This window comes from Octopus sinensis, linkage group LG10 (assembly GCF_006345805.1).
Source record: "Octopus sinensis linkage group LG10, ASM634580v1, whole genome shotgun sequence".
In the NCBI taxonomy this organism is placed as follows: Eukaryota; Metazoa; Mollusca; class Cephalopoda; order Octopoda; family Octopodidae; genus Octopus; species Octopus sinensis.
The window spans coordinates 68,121,518-68,144,005 of NC_043006.1; the positions used below are offsets into that span (position 1 = coordinate 68,121,518).

A 22,488-nucleotide genomic window follows, 5' to 3' on the forward strand; every position below is an offset into this window, starting at 1 on the left:
TTGTCTGGCTGTGTAAAGTGTAATATATTTTGGATGGCATCTTCCACATTCAGCCCATGTTGCAATTTGATTTCTATCTTACAGTAAATTTCTTCCATGATGGAAGTCAGTTGCTCCATGATCAGTCTTTCTCTGTTCTCTCGTTAATCTTTCATCATTTACTGGGAGCTAGTGAACTTCCTCATTCATCAATCTCTTGATGACTGAGTTTATTCTAGTTTTTATGTTTAAACTGATATTTTTTTTTTACCCTCAATCAAGGAGCATTTTCATTTTTTTTCTCTTGTCTTATGCCATCCCCAAATAAAATTACCAGATTTAAGAAGTTCATGATATAAAATATGATTGATGTCTGCTGATGTCCTCCATCTTGGAGTGTTGAGCGTTCAAATTGCAAGGCACTATCCTTTATTCTTCCTTATTCCAATTTTCTCTATAACTTAATCATAGTATGTGTGTATGAGAGTGTGTGTATGTATATATTTATATATACACACATATATAGATATATATATACACATACATACATATATAATATATGTGTGTATATATATTTATGTATATATATATATATATATATATATATTATACTATATATATATATAATACTGTGTGTATAAATATATAATATAGTATGTGTGTGTGTATAAAATAGTATATATATATTATATAATATAGTATATTTATGTATAATATACTATATTTTATATATATATATATATATATATATATATATATATATAATATATATAAAGCGGTGTGTGTGATGTGGGCATGTGTATATTGATATATGTATGTTCATGCATATATATGTCCTATAGAATCACACGTGTGTGTGTGTGTGGTGTGTGTGTGTGTGTGTGTGTGTGTATGTATGTATGTGTGGTAGTGACTACTAAATGGTTAGTCTTATTTGATGTGACAGTTTTCACAGTATTTGCTTCTGTCAATTCTATCAAAGTGAATGGAGACTTTGAAATAGTTCTCACTCATTAAATATGTCAGTAATTAACAGTAAATTAATAAACTTCCATAATTTGTTGATCAAATCAAGAATATGAATTATCAATTTTTTTCACCCCATGTTCCTTCATTTTATTGTAAAAGCATCCCTCCCCTCCTTTTACTAACAGTTTCCATGTTGACCTTGTTGTTATGTGGTAAAAGAATAACAATAACAGTTGTGCCTGGAAAACAGATAAGTTAATATTTATTGACATTAACATATTTGATGACCAACAATCTTTTTACATATGCTTTGTCATAAATTGTCAAAAAAGAAAAAAAATGGGAAAATACCAAGAAAAAACATTTTTATTAAAAGTGAATAAATATCTTGAAGTATCTAAAAAAAAAAACAAGGAAAAACCATCAAAAGTTGTTTTCATTGTTGTTGTTATTGCCAAAGAGATGTAGAGAATATGAATGCAAGGTAGAACTGCTATTGGGTTGTCCGGAAAGTTTGTGCCGATTTTTAAAGGAAAGAAAAAGGTCAATAAATACTTGCCATTACATTTTTAATCAACCAATATGAGCCATTTTGTTGCACAATGCGTCCCTATCTTTCCTTTAACTTGAAAATACCCTCTTCTCAGAATTGAAGTAGTTTCATGGCAAAGAATTCATCAAAGTATCTTTTAACATCATCCAAGGAATTGAAATTTTTCCCATCAAGACTATTCTGCAGAGACCTGAATAAGTGGAAATCCGAAGGAGCAATATCTGGTGAATATGGAGGGTGGGGTAACACATGCCAGCTGAGTTGCAGCAATTTTTGTCTGGTTCCCAAAGCATCAAGTGCCGAAAATGAACTTTCTTATCTTCCATTTTAAAGGGCTACAGAATTAACACAGGTTATAGGAACATAAACCTTCTTCCACGAAAAGATAGCTTAAACTGTGCTCTAAATGGAGGTGTAGTCAAATCCTATTTTATGGACTCAACCATGTTCTAAAAATAAGTCGAAAGGTAAGCTACTATAAATCGGCACAAACTTTCTGGACAACCCAATATAAATCACATATTTTTCGCATTTGACTGAGGTGCCTTCAGAAAAGTGGATGGTGTAGTTTTGTTGGCATTGAGTGGAGGCTTAAAGCAGTGGTTCTCAACTAGGGTCCATATGGCCCTTGTTGGGGATCCATAAAAGATTCTGTTGTTAAAAAGCATGTGCAATAAATTGGTTACACTTCTACTATACACAAATCATTTTGATTTTTTTTTTTATTTGATAAAATTCCTAATAATATTTAATTATAGATTATAACTCTCTTTTACTTGTTTCAGTCATTTGACTGTGGCTATGCTGGAGCACCGCCTTTAGTTGAGCAAATTGACCCCAGGACTTATTCTTTGTAAGCCTAGTACTTATTCTATCGGTCTCTTTTGCCGAACCACTAAGTTACGGGGACGTAAACACACCAGCATCGGTTGTCAAGCTATGTTGGGAGGACAAACACAGACACACAAACATATACACACACACACATACATACACATATATACAACAGGCTTCTTTCAGTTTCTGTCTACCAAATCCACTCACAAGGCTTTGGTCGGCCTGAGGCTATAGTAGAAGACACTTGCCCAAGGTGCCATGCAGTGGGACTGAACCCAGAACCATGTGGTTTGTTAGCAAGCTAGTTACCACACAGCTACTCCTACACCTAATAGGATTTTTAAACATCAAATGGCTATGAGGGTCCATCTGAGTAAAAATGGTTCAGAACCACTGGCTTAAAGTATGAGAGAAGGGGTCAGAACAGAATGGGTTTCTTGTAGAAATTATATATTGCAAGTTCTATTTTTTACATACCACAAAAGTGTTACTAGTCATTTGGCGAGAATGGTTCTCTATAAATCAATGTTGTTAAACAACCTGTATTCACTGCAAATATTTATAAAGTACACATTTGAGTGAAACAGTATTTACTACAGAGAAAAGCAACCATAAATCTCACAAAGTAAGTAACTATTTTAAATTCAATAAATAAATGTTTCATTCAGAGAAGACATCATCTTCATTATCATCATCATCATCATTTATCATCTATGTTCCAGACAGGGACCAAGGACTGCATTGTGCTTCAGTGTCTGCTTTGGCAAGGCTTTTACAGCTGGATACCTTTCTGAATGTCAACAACTTTATAGCAAATATTGGGTGCTCTTTTGTATGGCACTAACACTAGTGAGGTCACCATGTAACCTGCAAGAATAAAGTCTGCTTCAGCTGAGTGGGAGGCAATATTATACTGTGGAATGAGGGGGCTAAAGTGTGAGGGTAGGAAAGTTTGAGAGAGGGTTAAAGTATCAGAGAACAAAACAGGTTTCTTGCTGTAGAGGACCCACAGAGTTATTCACATTATAGGAGGAAGGGTGGAAGTAGCCAGGGTGGAGCTGGAAAGAGAAAAATAGTGATGATGAGGTATCAGGGTGAACCTAGAGAGATGATGTGAGTGGAGATAGGAGAGAAGAAAGTGAGAGTGGGAGATGATTAGAGATGGGGAACAGGTGAGGGGATGAATATAATGAAAGATAATAAATAGGGAAGAGTTGGTGACAACTGTAGAGATTTGGTAGAGTTAAGAGGCAACCAGTGGTACACAGTTGGATGGAGGCAGGAAAGGAGAGATGACTGATAGTCAAGTCTGTGTTCTAGCCTTTACTGTTCAATGAATCTTTTCATATTACCATTTTAACTTCAGTTTAACTGGGACTTTGCCCCAGCCACTTGTCTTATCAGCACCCCTAAACAGTTGTCATCTCTGCTACTGGTATCTCTACCCAATCTTTTAGTTTTTGTATGTTCCTTTGCCATATCATTTTCTGATTCTGAAGTCACTAACCACTGATCTATGCTGCATTGTGCATTCCTCTCCAGTAAAGGTTTTGGTATTTACAAAAGCCTCTCTCCCATTTCCTGATGAAAATATAATCAATCTGACTTACGTGTTCACCAGACTGTTTGGTGATGAAGTGATTGGCTGACTTCTTAAAGTGTATGTGTTGCAATATCAAAGTAGATGCATCACAGAACTCTAGGATCTTTACACCCTCTTTATTTCTCTCACTATATCCAGAATGTAACTAAAGGATTTTCTCATATCAAAGAAAAATACAAATGGTTGGTTTTGAAGGTGCCAGTGTTGCACTTTCCGGTATTGAAGATTTGTGAATAAATCGATCATTATTTCTGGCTATTTTCTATCTTATCCAATAATGCCAAAACAAAGAAATAATGTTGTCACACTTCCAGAGAGTAGTGACTGTAGAAATTCATCAAAACTATCTTTTATTCAAAAGAATTATTATATGCCATTATGAAATGTATTACGTTACGAAGAATTAAGTCCTATACACCTAGCCTTTGATTTCTGTACTTGTAAAAGATATGGATGCCTTCTGCAACATTTCAACAGTTCACTTCCCTGTTGCTGTCTATATGTGGTTGTATATATATATATATATATATATAATATATATATATATATATATATATATATATGTGTGTGTGTGTGTGTGCATGTATATATATATATATATATATATATATATATATATATGCATAAGCATGTATATGATTATAGACTATGATGTGCAACCCCAATGTATAACCTAGGATTGGATTGATTGACTAAGTAATTGATTAATTAATCAATTAATTAGTTAATTGGTTAGCTGTTTAATAAATTGAGCTGTTCAAATCTAGAGTTACATCCCTTGCTCCCTTCGATTTATTTATTTATAAATAAAAAAACCCTAACTCAACCACATCTCTTAAATATAACAGTAAAAGTAATTGGATAAATAAATAGATGGATAAATATTTTTAAGGACTAAATGACTAAGGAGTTTATTAATTAAGTGACTTAACAACATGACATGGAATCTTGCATTTTAGGCATTTGGCAGTGAAGTCTTGCATTTGAAATAATTTCATCATCATCATCGTTTAACGTCCGTTTTCCGCGCTAGCACGGGTTGGACGGTTCGACCGGGGTCTGGGGAGCCAGGGGCTGCCCCAGGCTCCAGTCTGATCTGGCAGTGTTTCTACAGCTGGATGCCCTTCCTAACGCCAACCACTCCGCGAGTGTAGTGGGTGCTTTTTATGTGCCACCTGCACAGGTGCCAGAGGGGTCTGGCATCGGCCACGATCGGTTGGTGCTTTTTTATGTGCCACCAGCACAGAAGCCAGTCAAGGCGGTGCTGGCATTGGCCACGTTCGGATGGTGCTTTTTATGTGCCACCGGCTCAGAAGCCATTCGAGGCAGGGTTGGCATCGTCAAATATAATAGATTTTGAACATATTTTTAACGATAATGACTACAATTTGGTAGTATGTATATACAGTTATATATAGAAGAGAATATGTGAGTATTGGGAGATTGAATTCTGGGCGTAATTTTAGCGATTAACAACATGTTGAGACAATATATACGGTCACTTTTGATGTTTTGTCCTTTGTTTGAGTTTGGTCCAACTGGCTTCCGGCATGTATTTTAGCCATATAGTACCCATATAAGTTGGTAAAAATATTAATGATTCACATAGTTAGACTTATATATATAATATTGTATAAAAATTTTAAAAATAAATTGGTAATAATTTATCTCTCATATATATTATATCAAATAATATCCCCGTAATGTTATATAAGGGTTTTTAAAAAATATATTTGTAATAACTTCTCTCATATGTATTATAGGATCTTTTCACTTTGACCGGCAGATTTTAAAAAATAATTTTTTTGTAACTAAACACTTTTAAACTTCGTATACTGGTAGAATAAAAATTATTTTTTAAATCCGCCAGTCAAAGTGAAAAGATCCGTATGTATATATGAATTCACCTACATTTTGTTTCATTTATATAGATTTTATATATATTTATGTGCGTGTGTGTGTGTATAAATATATATATATATATATATATATAATTATTGAAATGGATAGATGAATTATCTAGTTACGGATTATTCAAATGATAACCGATACCTGGGTAGCAAAAATCACAACAGAAAAATCACTGTTGAGGTTACGACCATGGGGTCTCAAACCCGTGCCTTAGTGCGGAAATTTGAAGTTTTATATATTTAGGGTAGGAAGAAATGGAGCTGAACGAAGATTTAACAAAATTCCTTTTTATTATTATTTTCTACATATGTTTCAAAGGCTGCAAAGTCCCTAACTCGGATTGAATAAGGAGACCATTTTGCAGCCTTCTCTTCAGGAAAATCCATTTTATCCCATGGGCTCCTCGTGAGCGTTTGTCGAAAAGCTTGCTGTGCATTTTGTTGGAGAATTAAGTCCCTGGATTTTCCTGAAGAGAAGGCTGCAAAATGGTCTCCTTATTCAATCCGAATTAGGGACTTTGCAGCCTTTGAAACATATGTAGAAAATAATAAAAAGGAATTTTGTTAAATCTTCGTTCAGCTCCATTTCTTCCTACACATATATATATAAGTAGGTGAATGAATTATCGTAGTATTGATAATTCGAATAACCGATACCTGGGTAGCAAATTCACGTCAGAAAACACGGTTGAAGCTACATGCCAAGGGTAGAAACTCCATGTTCTTGTATGGTAATTTGTGTAATATTTAAAATGAATAAAAGAATGGAGTCGAACGAGGATTTTTTCTACCCTTATTTAATTTTTAAAATTAAATAACCGGTAAATTGACTGCTGTAGTTTATTAACTGCAGAGTAATTTCCGATCTCAGCATGCCAAAGTGAAGGCATTTGAAAGATACACTTAAATATAAATTGTAGAACTTTATACATGCTGGATTTCGGTTGAGCGTTCTGTATCTAGTCCTGGAAATTGTGTTTTATAAACGACAGACTATGCTGATGATCTTGCAGATGTTTGCGTGTCCATATACGTAAATATTAACAAGTGAAACCAATTGGTACATAGGTAATCGTTTTTTTATTTCGTATATTTTCATTTGTCTTGCTTATTTTTACACTTTGGGTTTTTGCTAAGTTTTTTCTTGAGAACACATTCTTCGTGGAAAATGGCGATTTGACGTCTATATCTAGCATATAGACTGTCCACTTTTAGTGGTCAGTCCTCTAAATTTTGTATATATATATATATATATATAAGTGAGGGGTGTGTGTGTGTGTAAACCTGCATAACTTCTGAAGTTCACAAGTGATTTTCTCCAAACAGTGAACTTACATTACTTATGTACCAGAGATGCTTTTAGACTCTTAAAAATTTTCATATATTGATTAACAAGCCCAGTGGGAGCAGAAAATACCTTTTCCTGAGTTACATGGAGAAGGGAGGTCATTCTTTGCAAAGTGACTTTCAGAAATTGATTGTCTCCATTAGTCAAAAACTTATCGGTTTCAATTGGCTGTGTGAAAGAGCAATACTGACTCCAGTACTGTAAGTAAAACTAATGAGCAGTACCTTCCCAGCAGTCCTCACATCTATAAGTCAGTTGATACAATCCCAGATTCAGAAGGGGTGATAAATTATCCTACAGAATTTCTCAATTCATTGGTGTCTCCAGGACTACTTCCTCACAGATTAGAATTTAAAGTGGGAACCCCAGTAATGTTATTGAGGAATTTGGATCCTGGTCGTAAAGAAGTTGATGTCACATGTTATTGAGGTAAATATTATCTCTGGATGTGGAAAAAGTTTTCATACCCAGAATTCCTCTCATTCTATTGGGAGCAGAAATTCCATTTTCATTCAGAAGAGTGCAATCTCCTATTCATATCAGCTTCGCAATGGCTATCAATAAATCCCAGGGTCAAACACTGTTTGTGGTAGAACTTCAGTTGGTAGAGTCATGCTTCTCACATGAGCAATTAAATGTTGGCTACTCTAGAGTGGGAAGTAAAAAAAATCTATTCACATTTGTTCCACAATGGAAAACAAAGAATATTGTTTACCAAGAGGTTTTGTAGGATTTACTACATCCTACAATGCGCTGCCGTATCCACTGCTCTTTGTGAATGGTGAAGATGGATACCATTTTGGGATATTCTCCAATTACTCCCATCAACCAGCCTTATTTTTTCAAGTAATTCATTACTACAAATTCTCATGTCACTGTATAGGCTCAGTTTATGTTTCTTATTCTACAGCCATACCAGCAATCCAATGTCAACCCTTTGCCTTCTGCAACATTTCAACAGTTCTCTTCCCTGTTGCTATCTCCCATTGCAGCTCCTTTCTGGAATGTACCTATTTACGTACAATATCTCCATTAAACCTACAGCCCCTTTCTGGAATGGACCCATTTACGTACAATATCTTCATTACACCTACATTTATTTGACTGTCAATCATACAATGGGTTATGTTAGACACAGCACTGACCACCGCAAAGAAGAGTATATCCACTGATAGCTTTTCAGTGCGTTCAAAAATCACATACACCCCACCCCAAATTTTCCATGACAGCTTAGGGCCTGGAATCCTCCAAACAGATGCATGACATATCACCTAGTTGAATTAGCCCATCATTTACTCCACCAATGTTTTGTTGTCAATGCTACACTTTCCCATATCACATTTCAACATAACTGTAATATATGCACAAACTATGCCATTTTAATCCCAAGCAATGCTGGGTATCTCTGCTAGTATAGTATAAATATTTAAATAACATCATTATCTTCTCAAATTCTGCTGCATTTCACATGAAGATTTTGGACCCTCAAAGCTGTCTTGCTGTATGTAAGTTGACCTACCATTTTGCGACTGTAAATTTTAATGTCAAAAACGTGACTCATATGCTGGAAAATGTGGTATCACAAACGTGTGTTCTACATGTAGTGTTTAAGCAGTAAGTTTTCCCTAAAGCTAGAAATCACAGGTTCATGTGGAATAATACATTTCAGCTGCTAACCTGAATACAGTTGCTGACTTGTCTCTTTGGAAGTGTGTCATTACAAGGGGATGGGGTCTCTCTGAATTAAGTGGACCCTTTAGCATTTAAACTGGCCATATCCAGCCCAAATATTCTATCTGGTTATTGTCCAAACCAGCCATATCTGACCTCTCACACTTATGCTACATTGTCATTCTAAAAATAAGCAATTACAACATCAGAATTTCAAAGCTATGAGCTAGACATTTCAGTCCCACTGTGTGGCACCTTGGACAAGTGTCTTCTACTATAACCTTGGGCCGACCAAAGCCTTGTGAGTGGATTTGGTAGATGGAAACTGAAAGAAGTCCGTCATATATATGTGTGTGTGTGTGTATATATATATATATATATATATGCGTGTGTGTGTGTGTATATATATATATGTTTGTGTGTCTATGTTTGTCCCCTGGCATCGCTTGACAACTGATGCTGGTGTGTTTACGTCCCTGTAACTTAGTGGTTTGGCAAAAGAAGCTGATAGAATAAGTCCTGGGGTCAATCTGCTCGAGTAAAGGCAATGCTTCAGCATGGCCACAATCACATGACTGAAACAAGTAAAAGAGAGTAATGCATGATTAATTCAAAACTGTGAATAAATAAGCATTACATTTGACAGAGTAATCTGAATGTTAAAGGGTTAAGTATAGTTTATGAAGAGATGGTTTAATTACATGTTTTTCTTCATAAAAGATAACTATTTTCTTGATGGTCAGACCTACACTTCTAGGTAATTTAAGGTAATTATACAATAAAATAGAATGCAAACTCCTGAGTATCGTCCCAGTAGACATGTGATACATCTGTGGTACCTGTGTTATATCAGTGGTACTTGGGTTATACCAGTGGTGCTTGAGTTATGTCAATAGTACCTTTGTTATGTCTGTGGTAATTGCTTTATGTCAGTAGAATTTGTAATACATCAGTGGTACCTAGGTTACATTATTGGCATTTGTATTATATTAGGTAGTGTTTAATTTAAAAGGAATAAATTCATTGAAATCATACAAAGAAAAATAAGACAATTGTAAACTTTCTCTATGAACCAGGTTTATTCATGACAAAAAAAAAAATAGTATTCTTCACCTTCTTCCTCCATTTCTGTATCTCCTGTTTCGTAACCAACTTCTTCATAATCTTTCTCTAAAGCAGCCAAATCTTCACGTGCTTCAGAGAACTCACCTTCCTCCATACCTTCACCAACATACCAGTGAACAAAAGCACGCTTGGCATACATCAAATCAAATTTATGATCAAGACGAGCCCAAGCTTCAGCAATTGCTGTGGTGTTGCTCAACATACACACAGCTCGTTGGACCTTAGCTAAGTCACCACCAGGAACAACAGTTGGGGGTTGATAGTTGATACCGACCTTAAAGCCAGTTGGACACCAGTCAACAAACTGAATTGTCCTCTTTGTCTTGATTGTCGCAATAGCCGCATTGACATCTTTTGGTACCACATCACCACGGTATAACATACAGCATGCCATGTATTTTCCATGGCGGGGGTCGCATTTGACCATCTGGTTTGATGGTTCGAAACAAGCATTAGTGATTTCAGCGACTGTCAGTTGCTCATGGTAAGCTTTTTCAGCAGAGATAATTGGCGAATATGTAGCCAACGGGAAGTGAATCCGAGGATAAGGCACCAAGTTAGTCTGAAACTCAGTCAGATCAACATTGAGAGCACCGTCAAACCTCAAGGAAGCAGTAATAGAACTCACAACCTGAGCAATCAAACGGTTCAAGTTAGTATATGTTGGACGCTCAATATCTAGGTTTCTTCTGCAGATATCATAGATAGCTTCATTGTCAACCATAAAAGCACAATCAGAATGTTCAAGAGTGGTGTGGGTAGTCAGGATAGAATTATAAGGTTCTACCACAGCTGTTGAAATTTGAGGAGCAGGATAGATGGAAAATTCTAGCTTAGATTTTTTTCCATAATCAACACTGAGACGTTCCATCAAAAGTGATGTAAAACCAGAACCAGTGCCACCTCCAAAACTGTGGAAAATCAGAAAACCTTGAAGACCAGTACATTGGTCTGCCAATTTGCGGATTCTATCAAGTACAAGATCAACAAGTTCCTTCCCAATAGTATAGTGACCTCTGGCATAGTTATTAGCTGCATCTTCTTTACCAGTGATAAGTTGTTCTGGATGGAACAGTTGTCTGTATGTCCCGGTACGGACTTCATCTGAAATTGAAATATTTAGAATTTTAGTAAAGAATATTTTAACAAAATGAAATCATATTTTTAACAATAAAAGTTATGGCAGGGCATCGTTTATATTATATATTAACAATTATAAATTAGGAACTCAGATTGAAGGAAGTGGCTGAATCATTTAAGCATTCAAAATGGACACTAATTTTATGTTTAATTGTGAGTTTTCGTAGTTTAATTAACCAAACTATCAGATTACTTACCAACAACTGTTGGCTCCAAATCTACAAACACAGCTCTGGGAACATGTTTACCAGCTCCTGTCTCACTAAAGAAAGTGTTGAAAGAGTCATCACCACCACCAATAGTCTTATCTGATGGCATTTGACCATCAGGCTGGATACCATGTTCTAGGCAATAAAGTTCCCAGCAGGCATTGCCAATCTGGACACCAGCTTGACCAACGTGGATACTGATACATTCCCTCTGGTAATAAATAACAGAAAATTTTTTTAATGAAAGAATTGTAAATACATTTAACGACATACATCAATTAACAAAAAATAAGAAAATAAGCTAAAAAGAGTGCTTCTATAGAGTTGAGTGAACTGCCAGAAATATCAGCCAAATCTCTCTCTAATGACACGTTACAAAGAAGGACCCATTGGTTAGCGTTGAGACATGTCTACAGAAAATGAGAGAGTAATGAAGGTGAGACTGGTAGGAGTTCACTAAGGCTCTGTACTTGGTCTCCTATTCATCATAGTCATCCAGACTGACTGCTCTTGGAAACAACTTATAGTGGAATCTGTAGAAGAACTAGAAAAGATATTCCAAATGTGGAATCAAAATCTGTAATCAAATGACCTTGAAGCTAACTTAGCAAAAAGCAAAGTTCTAGTAGGCAGGAAAACAGATGTGACTTTTTAGTATTTTTTGGAAATGGTCCTGCTCAGAATATAGGAAAGATATTGATTGAAATTCCATTTGGTGAATTCAGAACGAATTATGAACTCTAGGGATACTGTGGAATCAGAGAAAGTAGACTTTATTCATGATAGATGTGCCATAGCAATAAACACTATGAATTCGGGGGAAATGGTTTCTCTCTATTACCCAAGACATTCCCAAGAGTTAATATAATTTCACTCTGAAATCACTTCATGAAACTATTGTAATGATTATAACTTTCTATTATCTCAATGTTTGAAATTTTATAAAACCTGTACACCTGTTTATGCATCAGTGTGTATGTGTATATGTGTGTGCATGTGTGTGTGTGTGTGCATGTCTATACATACATACAATTTACAATTTGTGTAAATGTGAAATCCCAAAACATGAGTTAGTTTTACACCCACCATCAAATATGGACTTCTTGTTTTGAAGAGTTTTCAAAGATAATGTATTTTCAAGGAAAGTATACAACGTTAATGATATTATACAATTCATAAGAGAAGCATGCCAAGAACTGTGTATATACATGTGTATATACAAATGTGTGTGTATGTATAAACATGCACATACATACACATGCACACACACACATACAGCACACATACAATGCACACACACACACACATGCACGTGCGCATACACATGCACTGATGCATAAACAGGTGTACAGGGTTTCTAAAAATTCAAACACTGAGATAACAGAAAGTTATAAACATTACAATAGTTTCATTAAGTTACAATAACGATGACATACTTATCACAATTAGATAAAGAAAATATATAAATATTTGTGCTTTGAAAATGCAACCAAGGTAGTCTTCATTACTTAAATTATTGTCTTCCAATATTTACACATTCTTGTAGTCTAGTTTCTTCAAACAAAATACATTTCAGCACAGACTACAAGAATGTGTAAATATTGGACGACAATAATTTAAGTAATGAAGACTACTTTGGTTGCATTTTCAAAGCACAAATATTTATATATTTTCTTTATCTAATTGTGATAAGTATGTCATCGTTATTGTAACTTAATGAAACTATTGTAATGTTTATAACTTTCTGTTATCTCAGTGTTTGAATTTTTAGAAACCCTGTACACCTGTTTATGCATCAGTGCATGTGTATGCGCACGTGCATGTGTGTGTGTGTGTGTGTGCATTGTATGTGTGCTGTGTGTGTGTGTGCATGTGTATGTATGTGCATGTCTATACATACACACACATTTGTATATACACATATATGCATATATATATACATATACATATAAAAGGGATGGCTTGTAATTGGACATCCATTATGCTAGAAGAAGATCCACTATGGTCTAACCACTAAGAAAAGAATGTTCTCAAGAAAATTCAGCAAACGCCAGAATATTCGATTTTTCACCCATATATATACATATGTATATGTATGTATCTGTATATGTATACACACACACACACACACATATATATATACACATACATATGGGCACAGGCATAGATGTGTGGTTAAGAAGTTTACATTGCAACCACTTGGTTTCAGGTTCAGTCCCACTGCATGCCACCGTGGGAAAATGTGTTTTACTACTGTTTTGACTAAACAATGTCTTGTAGCAATAAATTTTGTAAACAGAAACCATTTGGAAGCCTGTGACCTCTTTTAATCCTTCAAAATGTATGATCCACTCTGTTTCATAAAATGATACCTTTTTTCGGAAAGTTATGAGGTAACAAAGCCAGCTTAAATGTATTTTCAGAAACTCCACTCCCCACCTCCGAAAAAAAATTTATAACTAATTTCGATATAATCAGAATGTGCACGGTATGACGCATATTTTTAAAAAGAAAAAAATCTTTAAAATATTAATTTTTCTGGACGTTTTGTGGAAAGAAAGCCAGTGGGGTCGGGGAGATTAGCTTGTGTAGGTATGGCTATGTGTGTGTGTGTACACAAACCTTTGCAGTATGTAGTTACCTCCCTTTACATTCAGGAATTCTTCCAAGTCAGTTTTACCTTTTCTCCCTCCACTAGTTAATAAAATGCATACCAGTTATGTACTGAGATTGAATTAATCGACTATATTCTTCTTTCCAAGTCTCTGAGTAAACGAGATCACTCGGTTTTCTACAAATTAGTCCCTATCATATTAGGAAAGGATTCACCGGATGATGACGAGATAGTCATAGGATGATTTTGATTATAGGGTTTAAAAAGTTTCTATTGGGTAAGATGTTAATATTTTGCACTGTGAAGAGGTTACTACCAACTGTAGCATAGCTAGGGAGACAGGGTGAGGGATCGTTCCGCCCCACGCAACGCTTTTATGGGAATCACACGTTTGGGTCTGCTGTACAAACCTGCAATAGATTTGTAGGCAATGGCGGGAACGGCAACCTCAAGAGCTGTCTCGGGTAGCACACATTCTAGCTATGTCACTGTGCATCAGAGGGGATGGATGGTAGAATTGGTAAAGGATCAGACAACATGTTTTGGTCAAACTTTCGGATTATTTTGAAACTTTTACTTGTTTCAGTCATTAGACTGCGGCCATGCTATGACACTGCATTGAAGAACTTTAGTCGAACGAATCGAACCCAGTTCTAACATTTTTAAAGCCTGGTACTAATTCAATCGGCCATTTTTGCCAAACCACTAAGTTATGTGAATGTAAAGGCACAATACTGGTTGTCAAGTGGTGATGGGGACCATACACATGGGGAGGCGTGTTTCACTTTCAGTCCATCAAATCCACTCACAAAGTTTCGGTCGGCCCAAGGCTATAGCTCAAGATACTTGTCCAAGGTGTCACGCAGTGGGACTGAATCCTCATATTACATGGGGAGAAGAAAAAATAGTTTCTTTCTTAATTTTTTTAGTAACTACGAAAATTACAATTTTTTTAAAGTTTCAATTTTTAAAAAGTTTTTTATACTTTGTCATCCACCCTTGCTCTCCACAACCATTTCTTTTCTTCTGAGGTACGAGGCATCTAATCTGAAAACCCACCGTGTCTTGTGGTATTTAGTTACGACTCTTTATATTCTGGGGTTAAATTTCACCGATTTACACTTTAACTTTGTGAATCGATAAAATAAACACCAGTCATACACTCATGTCTATATAGTTGGGTATCGTCCTCTTTTGATCAACGAAGGAGTCCCTATGTCGTGGTTAATTGCTGAGTTAGCAAGGACGACAGTGTAAGCATACTGGAGTGATGCGCGAGACAAATGATTTTCTCTGATAATTACGTGACCAAACAGGGGTCTAACAGGGGAAAATTAAGCGAGGAAGGCATGGTGTGGTGCATGAATGTGACAGTGTCAACGTGTATGTGTGTATGAACAATGTGTGCAGATGTGTGTGCAAAGCCATGTGCTGAGGAAAGGTGCATGCGTGTGTGTATGCAACAATACAAACATTTTCAAAGTGAACGAAAAAAAAGTACATGCAAAATGTGAATAATTATAAAGAACATTCAAAAAGATATGGCCATGAATTTAGCTGTTTTAGTGAAACGAATCGTCGCGGAATGTGTAGTGTTGCATAGATGTGAAGTGCATCGTAGATTGCATTGCAGTATAGTGCTTTCTGTTAGCAGGTCGATGGAGGGTGCCTCTTGGTGGTGACAAAGGTTGTCATTCTTTCTTTGATTTAGCGACTGTTGATATTCTAGTTCTTTAGTTCGAGTCGGCAAAAAAATGCGGCGGCATGTAGCATCGGAAGGTAGTAATTCTCTTTACACGGGTTTACCAATTGTAAGCGATGAAGTTTTATTTTTGTAGCGATGCCTGTTATGGTGCAACATTGGGGTGGGCCAAGGCTGCAATGCTCTTGTTCTGGGTCACCCGTTGTGACGATAAAAATTTGTTATTATAACGGCATGTTGTAGGATGTGAAAGATGAACAATGCATGAAGTTTTAAGGAAATATTCATTTACCGTTACGTTACAATAATTTGCCTCGACGGGCAGGTTATGATAAATCCTAAAGCATGAGAAGTAAAGTTTGTGTTTGTGTCCTCTTCATTGTTTAGTAGCAATTACAGAGAGAAATAGAATGATGTTGTAAGAGAACAGAATTAGAGCTAATGGGAGTTGTGGAACCATTGTTCCACCGTGGGAAAAGTTCTGTTGCAGTGTTAATTCAAATTTGGCTATGGTGGATCGAATCCACTTCATGCATGCAAGATCCGCTACATATATATATATATATATATATATATACTTTATTTAAAAGCAGCAGAAATTTAACAAAAGCTGTTACTCGGAGTTTCGCGTTCCCTTTCGTCGGACAGTTTTGTTAAAAACAGTTTAACAAAACTGTCCGACGAACATCAAATCGACGTATCCTGACCAGGTGCACACTATACAACGCATCAGGTGTCGAAGTTGCTAGCAGAACGCCGTAAAATGAAGTGTTTTGCTCAAGAACACGACGTACCACCCAGTCTAGGATCCGAAATCACGAACTCGCGATCGTGAGTGCAACACCTTAACCACTAGGCCATGCGTCCTCACATACCTCATACCCATTCACACAGATATTCATTTTTAGACATACAATCAGATCAAGAAGCGTTTTTCACTGTTTCCTTGATGAAACAACTTGCAAGTTGCAAGTAAAATTTGAAATATATAGAATAATGGCGGTGCTCCAGCATGGCCACTGTCATTAGACTGAAACATATAAAAGAATAAGAGAATAACATGCCCTGATTAATTAAAAGGTGTCGAAGACTTCTTACAATTTTCTAAGGCGAAGTATACATGTACAACACATAAGCACGTGTGTGATTAAGCACGTCTATCTATCTATCTATCTATCTATCTATCTATCTATCTATCTATCTATCTATCTATCTATCTATCTATCTATCTATCTATCTATCTATCTATCTATCTATCTATCTTTCTGCCTTTCTATCTTTCTATCTTTCTGTCTGTCTGTCTGTCTGTCTGTCTGTCTTTCTCTCTCTCTCTCTCTCTCTCTCTCTCTCTCTCTCTATCTATCTATCTATCTACCTATCTATCTATTGTGGCCATCAGTGTATAAGAACATTTCATAATCTGGTCAATACAGTGACACACACACACACACACACACACACACACACATCTATGTATATAAGCATACGTTCTAGTAACTGATATCCGCAGACACCTATGAATTTGCAGATCCACTCAACCCTACGTAGCCATATTAACCAAACTATATATAATACAGCCCTGGTAAAACAGACTTACCATATTTGCAGTTTAATTTACTTTAGTTGAAGGTTCTAGATAGTTTCTGCGACTTGTCTGGGTTGTTGCACACAGGTAAAAAAATACAGGTGGGTTGTTGCAAACAGGTAAAAAATACAGGTGGCGCACACGGATTGAATGTCACTGCTCAGTAGGACTTAAAGTGATCCGGCATGAGTCAGTTATGGCAAGAATCGGCAAACATTAAGCTTTATTATATGGAAACCAACACATCCACCTTACCCAAACCCCCACCGTCACAGGAGATGGTGGTGGTGGTGGTAACGGGGATGGGTGTGATTTGATTGACCAATGGATGATGGCAGCTAGACAACTACCCGCACTCCTGCGTCAATGTAGATATATGTAAATAACACTATCAGTGTGTGTGTGTGTGTGTGTGTGTGTGTGTGTGTGTGTATGCATGCATGCATGCATGTATGTATGTATGTATGTATGTGTGTGTGTGTGTGTGTGTGTATATGTATGTATGAGTGCATGCATGTATTTAATTATGTATGCATGTGTATGTATGTAACAACACACATACATAGATACGCGCGCGCTCACACACTCACACACACACACTCACACACACACACACACACTCACACACACATCTTAATGTATGTATATATAATATGTACATAATTAATTTCATGTGTCCACATGCTTCTGGCCTTTGTCCATTAAGATCTCTCTGCATTTTCTATTTGAACTAAACACGCACCTGTGCGTGCGTGCGTGCGTGTGTATGTAATGCCAGGGTAGACAAGTTATAACAAGTTGTCACCTGACAGTTGCAGAGCAACAGACACTTGTTGGTGTCCCTCCTTCATCCCTCTCTGTCCCTTCTACTCTAGGATTGTTGGCTCTCTGTTGGGGGTTACCTAGCAACAACAACAACAGCAACAGTTTGAACAGAGTTTTCCTACACAACACACTCCTTCGCATTCATATGCACGCAATGTTTGGTTAGCAACGAGATGTTTTGTATTAATGATTGGCGAAATAGCTTAAGCAAGTGGTTACATGTATCAACCATTGTTATAGATTCTCACTTAAACACACACGCATTTAGTGTACATAATAAGGGAGAGAGTTTAAGGGATGTAGAAGGAGGTGAGGAGTTCACGTGTGTGTGTACACCGGATTTGTGTGTTCTACACACACACACACACACACACACACTCTCTCTCTCTCTCTCTTGCTTTCTCTCTCTCACACACATATACACTCACACACACACCACTCAAGTGTATAAGAAAAGTAATTTAAGGTAGACAATCCCCGGGCGGGAGTTCGAATTGTTTGTTGACCAACTGTTGCCATAGAAATAAGATCAGACATAAACAGCATTTAAAGACTACGTTCAAATCAATGGTGGTGAAAGTTAGCAAGTGTGAAACCTCCTGGGACTTAGCGGGGGTGGGGAGGGGACAGTGAGATTAGTAGAATTTTTAATAAATTATGATATTAATTGTTATTGCTCCCTTGTGGTGCACCTGAGCACTGTATACAATAATTTCATTATTATTATTATTATTTCATTATTGTTTAATCATTATGTTATATACCACTCCTTTCCCAGAGAAACAAATGTATATAGATGCAGGCGTGGTCGTGTAGCTAAGAAGCTTGCTTTCCAACCATGTGGTTTTGGTTTCGGTCTCATTGCGCAGTACTTTCGGCGAGTGTCTTCTACTATAGCTCTGAGCTGACCAAAGCCTTGGTTGTTCTGTGTGATTTTTTTCTTCTTCTTAGGACTGAGGGTTGTGTTCTTCACCAAAACACTTCATCTCACGTTGCTCTTCGATCACTCCGGCGCCTGGCATTTGGTACGCCGTGCACCTATCAGGGGCCGATTTGATGGAGCCAGTCAGTTAATGTACAGAACATACATTTGATCACTACAAACAAATCATTTGTGCAGGTCGTTCAGCAAACACTGAACACTCATCATACGTCGTCTTGGATTTGGATGCGAGATGCCATCATATATATATATATATATATGGTGATCTTTCGTTAATGAATGCCACACACACACAGACGCACATACATATATATACGCATATATATATAGGGCGCGATGGGTAAATTGTAGCCATTTCATATTTTTAATTTCGCGCATACCCATTGTTCGTTTTTGATTTTGTCGACTACACAGTTTAGTAGGGTCAGCAGGATACCGTCTGTGAGAGAAACAACACCATGAGAAAGTTCACTCAGTCAGAAATTTGGAAACGACTTGCTGTACAGCAATATGAACATTTCAGAGTATGCGCCAGGAATGGGCTTCGATTCCGCAAGAAGAGGTGCGCGCCGCGTGTGAAGCATTCGCATCTAGACTTAAGGCTGTTATTCGAAACAGAGGTGGTCCTATCGAATATATGTGTTAGTGTCATAACTGTACTTCCTTTACTATTGCATTGCCATGCCCGGACCCGAAATATAACTATTTTGCTTTGTCAAAAACTGAAAAAAAGTTAAATTGGTTCCCTTAATACATACATACATACATACATACATACATACATACATACACACATACATACATGCATGCATGCATGCATGCGTGCGTACGTACGTACGTACGTATGTATGTATGTATGTATGTATGTATGTATGTATGTATGTATGTATGTATGCATGCATGTATGTATGTATGTATGTATGTATTAAGCTGTACCTTGAAATCAAGAGGACAGATCCTGATGTCTACAACTCTTTCCTGCAATCAGACCTAGACACAATGCAGCAATGGATCACAGACTGGCAACTGAAACTGGCTGTGGACAAGTGTACCACCATGCATTTTGGGAGAAAAAACCCTGCGTCCACATACTCCCTCCATACCACTGATATCAAGAAATCCTCTTGCGAGCGTGACCTAGGCATCACTGTCAGCAGTGATTTACGTTGGACAAAGCACATCTCTAAAATTGTCAAGAAAGCCGAGGGTGTCTTGGCATCACTCAGCAAGACTTTTGTTAGCCGCTCTCCAGCCATCTATTTAAAACTGTATATAGTTATGGTACGACCACACTTGGAATTCGCATCATCAGTTTGGAACCCCTATCTTGCTCAGAACATTGACCTCCTGGAATCTGTCCAGAGACGTGCAACCAAACGCATACCCTCCATCAGACACCTACCATATTCTGAGCGCCTTGTTTCCCTGGGCATGGATTCACTGAAGCTCCGGCGTCTGGCGACGGACTTGGTAAACACCCACAAAGTTATCAACCACCTCACCAACCACAACACTGAACACCTTTTTGATCTCCATGTGTCTAACACACGTGGACATGTCTACAAAGTCAGAAAACAACACAGCTCCCATGACTTTCGGAAACATTTTTTCACGCTCAGGGTTGCTGAAGCGTGGAATAAACTGCCTGCGTCAGTTGTTGACTGCCATGACACTGCATCCTTTAAGGCCCTCATGCTTTCCGAAATCCGCCGAAACTACACCTGATTATATATACACTTTAGATGAGTTGTAGTGCACCTGAGCACTGTACACAATTATTATTATTATTATTATTATTATTATATATATATATTATATATATATATATATATATATATATATATATATATATATATATATATATTATATATATATATATATATATACAGAAAAGAGGAGGCCGCCAGAACTTTGGAAAAATGATTTTTTTATTTAGTCATTATTAGTAGCGCTTTCAAACATGTTGTTTATTTATATAAAAGATGATTTTTTTGTTTTGCTTTTTTGGGGTTGCGGTTGCAGGGCAATGGAGATAGAGGGGTAGATAGCTAGCTAGCTAGATAGACAGATAGATATATATATAGACAGACAGACAGATATATAGATAGACAGTTGATAGACAGACAGACAGACAGACAGACAGACAGACAGATAGATAGATAGATAGATAGATAGATAGATAGATAGATAGATAGATATAGATAGATAGATAAAGGGGAGGGGGGAGGGCGGGACCTTCTTCAATTTTGACTTCCATTTATTTATTTATTTAGTCATTACCATTTTCTTGAAAAGATGGGGTGCGATCATCACTTAGAACATTTTTGTTTTTTGCTTTTTTTCCCTTTTTTTGCATAAGGTGCCAGAGAGAAGATAAAAGGTTCTATGAAAATTTAAATGTGTGTGTGAGTTCATGTATTTGGAAATATGTCTATGTTGCACTGTAATTTCGATGTTTTGCATTGAAAAATAAAGTCAGGTTTCTTTTAATTTCATGTTTTTGCATGAAAAAAAAAACATTAGTACAATATCCAGACAGTTAGGTGATACAAAAATGAGACAACAAAACATCCAGATAGACGATACAAAGAAAACAAGGACGGGTCATTCGGAGTTTTCTTTCCTTAATATATACATACATATATGTGTGTGTGTGTGTGAGTGTGGTTAGACGATTTAGCGTCTATTTTTCAGCATGTTGGCAAATAAATTTTTTTTCTTTCTTGCCCTTATTTATAATTGCATAATTTTCACCTTAAAAGATATTTTTCATATGCTGGCCACTGATACAAATTTTTAATAAAATTTTATCTTTATATTAGAAGTATATATATATATATATATATATATATATATATTATATATATATATATATATATATATATATATATATATATATATATAATATATATATATATATATATATATATATATATATATTATATATATATATATATATATATATATATATTATATATGTGTGTGTGTGTGTGTGTATAGGCGTAGGAGTAGCTGTAAGGTAGGTAACTTGCCTACCAACCACATGATTCCGGGTTCAATCCCACTGCGTGGCACCTTGAGCAGTGTCTTCTACTAAATCCTCGGGCCGACCAAAGCCCTGTCAATGGATTTGGCAGACGGAAACTGAATGAAACCTCTCGTATATATATATATATATATATGTGTGTGTGTGTGTGTGTGTGTGTGTATATATATATATATATGTGTGTGTATATATATATATATATATATATATATGTGTGTGTGTATATATATATATGTGTGTGTGTGTGTGTGTTTGTGTGTCCGTGTTTGTACCCCCCCCCACTGCTTGACAACCGATGTTGGTGTATTCTCGTCTCCGTAACTTAGCGGTTCGGCAAAAGTGACCGAAGTACTAGGTTTACAAATAATAAACCCAGAGGTCGATTTGTTCGACTGAAGGCGTTGCTCCAGCATGGCTGCAGTCAAATGA

General features: G+C 36.4%; 1 protein-coding gene across 2 annotated transcripts; it reads right to left on the reverse strand.

Moving 5' to 3' along the window:
• Positions 1–9,925: 9,925 nt before the first annotated feature.
• On the reverse strand, positions 9,926–17,459 carry LOC115216750 (tubulin alpha-1C chain). Of its 2 annotated transcripts, XM_036506760.1 has the most exons (4): positions 17,373–17,440; positions 17,258–17,339; positions 11,333–11,555; positions 9,926–11,099 (listed from the first exon to the last, which is right to left on the reverse strand). In XM_036506760.1, exons 2-4 carry the CDS (start codon positions 17,258–17,260, stop codon positions 9,949–9,951), a joined length of 1,377 nt encoding a protein of 458 aa, XP_036362653.1. In that variant the 5' UTR covers positions 17,261–17,339; positions 17,373–17,440; the 3' UTR covers positions 9,926–9,948. The 2 variants fall into 2 exon arrangements, with proteins under 2 accessions (XP_036362653.1, XP_029642159.1); XM_029786299.2 differs by having other exon boundaries at positions 17,258–17,459.
• Positions 17,460–22,488: the final 5,029 nt, after the last annotated feature.